Here is a 10,073-nt window from a genome sequence, read left to right on the forward strand (position 1 = left end):
CCCTTCATTTCTTTCTTAATAGTTCACTATACACATGTTACTTTTATATCCTATGAAGCTGTATTGAATGCATTTATAAATCCTAATGGATTTTTGAGGATTATTTGGGGTTTTCTAAGTATGAAATTATGTAATCTGCAAATATGGACAACTTGAATCCTTCTTTTCCAATTTGGCTGTACTTTCTTTCTTTTTGTCCAATTTCTCTTGCTAAATGAAACTAAACTATACAACTGTGGGTGGGGATGAGAGAGAAAAACTGGGAGAGAGAGCGAGGGAAGGGGTGACATTGTCCAAAAAGAAATGTACTCTTTACCTGACTTATATAACTGTACATATCCATTCTAACAATAATTTTTTAAATGTTAAGATATCGTGTGATTTTTATTTATAGCTTTTGTAGTCTGAGGTACGTTATTTCTACATCAAACTTGTTGAAAGGTTTTATTATGAAAGAATGTTGTTTTTCGTGTGTGTGTGTGTGTGTGTGTGTGTGTGTGTGTGTGTGTGTGTGTGTGTGAGTGTGTGGGCACACACGCTAGTCCTGGAGCTTGAATTTCTGGGCAATCTATCACTTGAACTGCAGCTCTTTTTTTTTTTTTTTTTGGCAATTAATTGGAGATAAGAGTCTCATGGACTTTCCTACCTGATCTGACTTCAAATCACAATCCTCAGATCTCAGCCTCCTGAATAGTTAAGATTACAGCCATGAGCCACCAATGTCTGACAAAAGTGTGATCTTTATGATCTGCAGTTGGATTTGGTTATGAAGATTTCGTTGAGAATTTTTGTGTCTTTGTTCCTCATGGAATGTCTGGTTTTCTGTTTTCCCCCAGCATTTTCGTACGGCCTCTTCCACCAAGCCTGAGCCTCCTATGAATGGACATTTGTCCAAGGGCTTAGATTTGATGTTGAGTGGAAGAAGACAAGCAAGAGGCCAAATTATAGACTTTGAATTCCCAGAAGAAAAAAAAAAGCCCATCAAAGATGAGAAATAAAAGAACACTGAGATCACTAGAGCCCAGGACTTTGAGAGCAATTCTGCCCAAAGCTGGGACCTGATACTGGAACAACAGGGGAGCGGAAGGCTACTGAGATAACAAATCTTCCAAAGTCTGTGGGGATGAGCCACCGCAGGGGATGAGCCCTCAGAACCTTGTGTGCTGCTGTAGGCTGGAACCCAGGTAAGGTTGCATACAGTGGCTCATAGCGTTCCAGGGATGGGTTCCTTTGCTGGCTTTCTTCTAGGAAGTCGGGTCCGTCTACCAAAAGAGCTCTGTGAACAGCAGCAGCAGCCAAGCCTCTCCCGTGGGCTCCTTCTGAGGGCCGACATGGAGGATGTGCCTCGGGCTCTGTCCCCTACCTACAGTACTGTAGTGCTGGAAATACTGGCCACTTGCTGTGGAAGTACTGCCCTGACTCTGCCTTCCCCTTCACCCAGCGTTCCCCTGTGTGTTCCTGCACGCATGCATGACCCCGATCACTTCTGGCAGTAGCCAGGGCTGCAGATGGCAAGCAGGCAGCAGCGGACAGCGCCCTCTAATGTCACAACATGTTACAGCCCCTGGGAGTTCTTCCAGAAACCAGGGCCCACAGTTTCTCTCCAGCCTTCTGTCTTTCTTCAGCCTTAGCTCTCCATCTCTCTTCCTTCTCTCTCCTTCCCAAAACCCCGCTGCCACTCCAGCTCCCCACTGGTTTTTTCCCCTGGTCGCTGTCATCACCATGGCCAGGGTAATGACTGCCCCTGCCGACAGGTGCTAGCTCTGCTGCTGAGTCGGCCTCCACTGTCACAGCTGCCACCCAGAGCCTGCCCCTGCTGCAGCCTCCCATCCTCTGCTCACGTAACCAGCGTGGTCTGCTCTACAAACGGCAGAGACCAGAGAGGCCAGAAAAGACCACTCAAGAGCAGTCTTTTGACGTGTCAGCCAACGATGGCTGCGCCCAGGCAAATGGAACAAAGGTTGTAGTGAGACCAGAGCGGCCCAGGAGGAAACTGGGAGCCGGCTGCTGGGAGGTTCAAGATGGATCCTAAACCAGATGATACTCTCAAGGAAAACTTAATTTTTGATATCATAGCCAGAAAAATTAACCAACTTCCAGAAGCGGATAAGAATGTCCTTGAATATGGATCAACATACGTTGGACTTAACGCTGCTTTCTGTGGTCTAATAGATAATAGTCTTTTTCGACATGCCTTGCATGTTATAAAAGCGCCAGTGGCATCTGGCTTACCAATAGCAGTGATGCCATTTTTGACAGCTAATGTGGCTTACAAAGGTTTTGTAAGTTTACCTTTGAGTACAGGTGATTTGAGTTGTGAAACCTGTACCGTGACACAGGGTGGACTGATTGGTTTAGTTGTGAGTAGTCTGTGCCCTATTATCTTGTCTATTCCTGTAAATGGTGGTCTAGCAGCCAGGTATGGATCAGCACTGTTACCAGATAAAGCAAACATCTTAACTTACTGGATCAGGATTTTTAAACCTGTCTTTAGAAAAATGTTATTTCCCATTTTACTTCACACTGCATTTGCAGCATACCTTGGATCTAGACAATATAAGCTACTCATAAAGGTTCTTCAGTTACCTGAACCTGACCTAAAAATGACTTAAAACAAATAAAATACATTGGTGGGGGAAAAGCCTTTATCCGGCCTGGTGTTATACCACCAGGGGGCAGAAAAGGAGAGAGCATCAGAAAAAGGCTCTCAACAAGTAGCCAAAAGCCTGCTCAGGCCAGTAATGGGGGTGTGGCGAAGATGACCACACCACTAGTGGCATGGTGGCCCCCTGTGCAAATGAAGGACTGGGTTTGTCCCCATCATAAGCTTTCTACTGAGTCACTAAGGGAAGAGCGCCCCCTCCAGACATGGTGGAAATGGCTGCAGGTCATCTAGAGCCACCCAAAGGCTGTGACAGCAAAAGAAATCTGGTGCAATCTGTTTGACAGGACAGTGCCATCAGCAGCCAGAGGTGGGTTTCAGCAGCAGACAGATGTAGTTGGTATGTTTCTCCCTCAAGGTGTCCGTGGGGTATGCAAAGTAGCCGAGGCTGGCAAAGAGCAGCCTGGATGGCTGGTCCTTCACTCCCGGAAGCCTCAGCGCCAGAAAAGGATCTCAACTCACTCATTTGGAAAGCCAAATCATGAGCCAGGTGCTGGTGGCTCATCCCTGTAATCCTAGCTACTCAGGAGGCTAAGATCTGAGGATCCTGGTTCAAAACCAGCCTAGAGAGTAAAGTCCATGAGAATCTTATTTCCAATTAATCACAAAAACACTGTGGTGTGTGGCTCAAGTGGTATAGTTCTAGCCTTGAGCAAAAATGCTCAGGGACAGCACCCAGACCCAGAGTTCAAGCCCCAGGAGTGGCAAAAAGAAAGAGAGAGAGAAAGAAGAAAGAGAGAGAGAAAGAAGAAAGAAAGAGAGAGAGAAAGAAGAAAGAAAGAACAAAAGAAAGAAAGAAAGAGAGAGAGAGAGAAGTGGCGCTGTGGCTCAGTAGTAGAGTGCTAGCCTTGAGCAAAAGAAGCTCAGGGACAGTGCCAGGACCCTGAGTTCAAGACCCAGGACTGACACACAAAAAAAAGAAAGAGAAAAGAGAGAGAGAGGAAAGAAGGAAAGGAGGAAGGAAGGAAGGAAGGAAGGATGGAAGGAAGGAAGGATGGAAGGAAGAGAGGGAAGGTGGGAAGGAGGGAGGAAGGAAGACAGGCTGGCCAAATCACTCAGCCCCCAGCATCTCAGCCTACTTATAGGAAAAATGAACATTAAAAGAGCTACTTACAGCTGAATGATTATTGCTCATACCTGTAATCCTAGCTATTCAGAAGGCTGAGATATGAGATCGTGATTCAAAGCTAGCCTAAGCAGACAAATGCAGAGACTGGAGGGATGTGTGTGGCTTATGCAGTAGATCATCAGCCTTGAGTAGAAAAAGCTAAGGGAGATGGCTCTGGTCCTGAGTTCAAACATGGTACTGGCAGCAAAACAAACAACAAATACATAAATAAATATGAGCTGCTTATAATAAAGGTTTATTATCATCAGCAGTGCTTTAATAGAAGTCCACAGTATTCTAACCATGTTTAGTTCCTGCCTCAATACCCCAGGGAGAGAAGTAGATCTCTTTTTTTGCCTCTTTTGGCTTTTTCTGTGTATGGGTACTGAGGAATCGAACCCAGGGCTTCATGCATGCTAGCCAAAGCACTCTACCATTAAGCCGCCTTCCCAGCCCCAGAAGTAGATCTCTTTAAACTGTCAAAAATAAATTTGCATTTTCAAGAGGGAAGATTCCTGAGTTGCTTGCTCTTAGTATATACTACATCATTTTGCAATCATTTCAGATCTCAACTCTCAACAGCTTAATGGAAAACAAGATGTTCATTTCTTACTCATACTGGGTCCCCTGAGGTGTATGTGTGTATGTGTGCAGGGGTGGGGTGAGTACATTCTGCTGCCCTCCACTCTGTGACTCAGTGTGCATCTACCTTAGGGCTCTCCCTGAGGGACACAGAAAGGTCAGAGGCCCGCTCTGTCTGACCTTGCCTGGGCTGGGACAGGACCCTTCCCACCAATGCTCCTGTGTGAAGCCCTATCAGGAAAACACACCTGGGAGGGGTAGAGAGCAAGCCAGGTGCCCAGATGAGAAGACTATGGGCCTCTACTCTCGTGGTATACTTTTTGAGTATGTGTGATGTCAATCCTAGGGCTTGAACTTACAGCCTGGACATTCTCCCTGAAGACTAGTACTTCACCACTTCAACCATAGCTCCACTTCCAGCATTTTTTTTGGTTGTGGGGCCTGAAGTCTGGGCGTGGGTGCTGTCCCTCAGCTCTTCAGCTCAAGGGTAGCACTCTACCACTTAAGCCACAGCACCACTTCTGGCTTTTTCTGTTTATGTGGTGCTGAGGAATCGAACCCAGGGCTTCATGCATGCAAGGCAAGCACTCTACCACTGAGCCACCTTCCCAGCCCCTACTCCCAGCTTTTTGATGTTTAATTGGGGATAAGAGTCTCAGACTTTCCTGTCTGGGCAGGCTTTGAACCAGGATCCTTAGATGTCAGCCTCCTGAGCAGCTAGGATTACAGGCATAAGCCACCAGTGCCTAGTTTGTAGTGATATATTAAAGGCTAGTGGTGGGGGTGGCTTCCTTAGGTCCACACAAGCCAAGTTCTTCACACAGATTGGAGAACAGGGGGAAAAAATAAAGATGTTTACTTTAGGAACTAAAGTCACCATGTCCTTGAAAACGTTAATGCGCTAATGATCCCTGGAGCATTAAGAGGACTGTCTCTAAACAGTCAAGAACCAAGCCTAGGGGGGGAGGCAGCATTTGGTGAGACTTTGAAGACTCAAATGGGATGAGAGAGGAAGAGAATGATGGAGAAAGAGGAGAAGATGGAGGCTCTGGGCCCAGTTAGGTGGAAAGAGATTCTACCCATTCACCTCTGTGGGGTCCCTAAGGGCAGGATTCGGGATACAATCTGCATCACCTCCCATGATCTATTTGCACAGGTCCTAGAGCTTTAGCGTGAGTCTGTAGTTGCTGCAAATGAATAACTGGTGCAATGAATCACACCAAAGGTCCTCTTTCTTATTTTCCAGTGCTGCATTGAACAGAAGGAAGGAGCGCTCCTTGCACAGTAAACCATCCTATTGGCTTCAAGAATAGAAGGGTCTGGGGGCTGGGAAGGTAGCTCAGTGGTAGAGCATTTGCCTTGCATGCAAGAGGCTCTGGGTTCAATTCCCCAGCACCACATAAGCAAAAAGAAAAAAAGCCGGAAGTGATGCTGTGGTTCAAGTGGTAGAGCGCTAGCCTTGAGCTGAAGAGCTGAGGGACAGCGCCCAGGCCCAGACTTCAGGCCCCACGACTGGACCCCTCCCCCCCCAAAAAAGAGAATGGAAGGGCCTGTCCACCCTGGAAAGGGGCTGCAGGGAGGGAACCGACTGGCAGCCACACCAGTACTCCTTGTGGAAATCCCCTCAGTGGGGAGCTGGGAACTCGAAATGGATTCTGGTAAATTCATGCATGGCAGGAAAGGTTTTCCAATCTTCAATGCTTTTCTTTTTTCCTGCTGAAGGAGGAGGGGGCAGGAGCATTGGGCATGCAAATCTTGGAGTTTGATCATCTGCCACACCCCGCAATACCTCACCCTGTGCCTCACCCACCTCTAAACTTTCAGGGGAAGAAGCTATTTAAGGGCAGTCCGAGTTCAAGAAAAATAAGTCACTGGAGGAAGTGTTTATGCCAGCATCCTCTGAAAGGTAGAAACCCAGAAATCACTGCCCTTTGCTGCCTTCAACTAGGGGTGTGTGTGTGTGTGTGTGTGTGTGTGTGTGTGTGTGTGTGTGCATGTGAGCGTGTATGTGGGGGAGAGCGGCCATGCACATGGGGTTGGGAAGCCTGAATCTTAGTTTTACTTCAGGAGGAAAATTCGGGGGGAGTGAGAGCCATGGATGAAATCCCCAAGCCCTGAATCTAGTGTGGGTTCCAAGATGAAGGAAGTATCTTCGTGGGAAGACACACCCTCTGAGCTCAGGACCCTCCCAGGCATGCTCCCAGGCATGAATCTGCTTCCAGCCTCATAGGAGCTCCCGGTCAGATGAGGAGAGAGGAGGAAGTCTCATTAGGGCATCCTGTGGGGTCCCCGTGGTTCTGGGGCTGCATGTATGCAAAGCCGCTCCACAGAGCTGGAAGGGTCAGGAGTTGATGAGTGAGGTCACCCCGTGTGCATTCTGTGTGACAGACGTGCTCCTCAGGATGTACCCTTGATACAGAAGCGCGTCTGTTAGCCTCAGGATTGTCTAGTTGGGCAACAGAGCAAGGACTGGGCAGAAGATAAGATGACTGGGGAAGAGAGGGGAGAAAGAAGATTCCAGGCCAATTCTTCCATACTTGTCCCCCACAGAGCCATCACCATGAAGACCCTCCTGCTGCTAGCCATGCTCGTGGCCTTTGGTAAGAGCTGACTTGCATTCTGAGCTCAGAAGTAGGCACCCATGCCTCAGTTTCCCTCCACTGCAGCAGCCCTGTGTGTGGGGGTGAAGGAGTGGAAGAATAACAGAGTGAGTCAGGGGGAAAGGACAGCAGAGTGGACGCACCGTGACCACGCCATTTCTCAATGTGCTTCCAGGCTTCCTGCAGGCCCACGGGAGTCTCGTAGATTTCCAGAGGATGATCCTGTTCAAGACAGGAAAGAGAGCTGACATCAGTTATGGAGCCTATGGTTGCCACTGCGGCTGGGGTGGCAAAGGGACCCCCAAAGACGCAACAGACAGGTGAGTTCTATTCCCCTTCCTTCCCTTCAACTCTCCTTTTCCTCCACTCAGTTCTGGACCCAGCAGGCCTGGGACCTGCCAGATCCCAGCTAGAAAAGTGTTCTGTGTGATACAGACTCTGCCCTAGACTACCCTAGAGTCATTGGGGCTCTGCCCAGGGTTGAGGGTAGTGGAGATGATGGATCTCGGGGCTCCATGTGCCATTATCCTGGGTGAGAAGACAATGCCAACCGGACATCCTTCCACCAGGTGCTGTGCCACCCACGACTGTTGCTACAGCCGTCTGAAGAAACGTGGATGTGGAACGAAACTTCTAGGCTACAAGTTTACCTACCGAGGGGGCCAGATCACCTGTTCTGGTAAGAAAGAGCCCTGTGACAGCACCGAGTTTCCCTTAGAAGTTTTTCTGAGTGTTTAGCATGAAGGGATGTGTGCCGGCACCAGCACACTTGAGAAGTCAATGTCAACTTTAAGCAGGGAAATGAGGAATCAGGTGGGAAAAGGTCCAATAGGAAGTAAACGAAAAGACAAAACGTAGCTAAATGCCCGATGCCTCCTGCAGAGCTTGACATTTAAGCTGGGTCAAGAAAAAGGTAGAAACAGGGAAGAGGAGACCAGGAACATGTCCAGAAAAGAACAGGTACCCTGGGGGACTGAAGACCCAGAGGAGATGTGAGGAGGAATTGGGGTTGGGGACAAGGAAGGATCAGATCAAACCAGGTCTTCCTGGCCAGTGTCTGGATTTTGACCTAAAGCAATAGGAGCAGTCTAACAAAGGAATGGCAGATTGGTGTGGGGCAGGGACAGAATAGAAGAGAGCAGTTACTGCCACAATGCTGGCGAGAGAGAGCAGCAGCTTGGCATAAACAAAGGTGTCTGAATGGAAGGGGTGGGGTGAAATTCAGAGGTGCAGGAGGAGAATCTACAGAGCAAGGTGACTGCCCTGTGGAGACATGGAGATAATGAGTTCCTGTCTGTGACCTGTGAGGTGTGGTTGGTACAGGGAGGGAAAGAACACAGGAGAGGTTCTGGTAGAGAGTGGGAGTAGGTCTCATTGGAGCAGGTATAGGCTCAGGCTCCTCCAGAATGTCCAGTGAGTGGCTAGTATACAAGTGGATATATGAATGGGCAGCTCAGAGGATGATCTGCCCTGAGATAGTTAGCGGTGTTTGCTCATTCATTGGATGGCTAAAGGCCCTGAAAGGAAGCAAAAAGACCCAACAGAACTCTAGGAATGGACTGTATGAAGCCAAATGGACACAAAAGAGGGATGATACATGATGAATGACCTGTTTGGCCAAGGCCATCATGATGTTGACTGACAGCTGCTCTGGACTGAGAGGAGGAGAGATAGAGGGAGGAGGGAGGAAGAGAGGGAGGAAGGGGAGGGAGGAAAGGAGGAAGGAAGGAGGGAGGGAGAAGGGGAGGGACAGAGAAAGGAAAGAAAGAAGGAAGGAAAGAAAGAGAGGAAGGGAAGGAAAGAGAGGAAGGGAAGGGAAGGGAAGGAAGGAAGGAAAGAAGGAAGGAAGGAAGGAAGGAAGGAAAAAAGGGTATTGCAAAAGCATGGTGGCTAGAAGACCTCTGACAGTCCCATTTTGGTGGCTTTGTGACATGGAACTAGCAACCCAAAAGCAGGAATATGGATCTAATCAGCCAGAAGAATCTGGAACCTGGTGCTTGTCTCTGATGAGGTAGAAACATGTAGAGCCAGAGCTGAGCTTTCTTCCTCTCAAGGAGCCAGGAAATACTGTGAGTGTTTGTTTGTTTTGACTTTCAGCAAATCAGGACTCTTGCAGGAGGCAGTTGTGCCAATGTGACAAAGCTGCTGCGAACTGTTTTGCTCAGAACAGGAAAAGCTACAGTATAAAGTACCAGTTCTTTCCCAATCGCTTCTGCAGAGGGAAGGCACCCCGATGCTGAGAAGCCCCTCCATGCAGAGCCTCCTCTAACAACTGCCTTCTTACCCCAGCCACGTACCCAGAGATCACTCTTGTTCCATCCCAGAGTTACCAGGAGGCCTTCTGCCCCGACCCAGAATCATAGCCCAAAGCCTGGGAAGGGTCTGACTGGCCTCTTCCCCCACCACCCCTGGTTTAAGCTGCCATGTGCCTCTCCCACCATTCCCCTCCATGTCTGACATCTGCTCAGCAGTGGGAGTACACTCGTGGGAGAGGGGAGTCTCTTCTAAATAAAACAATTTATCATCTAAACATATCTGTGTGTTTGTACGCATGCTCTTAGTGTGATAACACACCGGATGAGACAAAGTGGCATACAACACTCCTGCTAAAAGTCCAGGCTCTGGTAAGCCAAGCCTAAAGAGACAAATGGCACGTGTTTCCTCTCATATGTGGAAGCAAGGTCTAATATACACTGGAACATGGTACATTATACAGGAGTCTGGGCATTCACACGCCATGAAACCAAAGGAGGATATTCTTAGGAGAGGAGCACAAAGGCGCAATGCCTATGTGCATCTGATCATATCATTTATTGACATGAACTCCAGGAAATGGAAACCAGAGGGTTTTTTTTTCTTTGTTGCTGTTTTTCTTTTCTTTTTGTGTTGTTTGTTCATTTGTCTGTCTTGGAGAGGGTAAGTCAGGCACAGAAATGGAGAGACAAAGGGTGAACAAATTCAGCAGTGGCACTCACCAGACACTACATTAAAAATGAACTATGTTATAAATGACAAGAGGGAAAACCAAGAGAGAACAAGAGAAGGGGAGACATTGTCCAAAAAGAAATATACTCCATACCTGACTTATATAACTGTAACCCCTCTGTACATCACCTTTATG

At 48.0% G+C, this 10,073-nt stretch overlaps 1 protein-coding gene across 1 annotated transcript; it reads left to right on the forward strand.

The window, feature by feature from the left end:
* Positions 1–6,223: 6,223 nt before the first annotated feature.
* Positions 6,224–9,433, forward strand: Pla2g2a (phospholipase A2, group IIA (platelets, synovial fluid)). The gene is made up of 5 exons (XM_013035698.1): positions 6,224–6,258; positions 6,903–6,952; positions 7,128–7,272; positions 7,522–7,631; positions 9,050–9,433. The coding sequence occupies exons 1-5, from the start codon at positions 6,239–6,241 to the stop codon at positions 9,190–9,192; spliced, it is 468 nt and encodes a 155-aa protein (XP_012891152.1). The 5' UTR covers positions 6,224–6,238; the 3' UTR covers positions 9,193–9,433.
* The last annotated feature ends 640 nt before the right edge of the window (positions 9,434–10,073 follow it).

The sequence above is a fragment of the Dipodomys ordii genome, unplaced genomic scaffold, assembly GCF_000151885.1.
Source record: "Dipodomys ordii isolate 6190 unplaced genomic scaffold, Dord_2.0 Scaffold6, whole genome shotgun sequence".
Classification (NCBI taxonomy): Eukaryota; Metazoa; Chordata; class Mammalia; order Rodentia; family Heteromyidae; genus Dipodomys; species Dipodomys ordii.

Bases quoted from the DNA above. Each gene is read 5' to 3' on its own strand.
- Pla2g2a (XM_013035698.1), top strand. From the start codon at position 6,239: ATGCCAGCATCCTCTGAAAG. The intron at 6,953-7,127 runs GTAAGAGCTGAC...ATGTGCTTCCAG, and splicing joins AGCCATGCTCGTGGCCTTTG to GCTTCCTGCAGGCCCACGGG. The intron at 7,632-9,049 runs GTAAGAAAGAGC...TTTGACTTTCAG, and splicing joins GGGCCAGATCACCTGTTCTG to CAAATCAGGACTCTTGCAGG.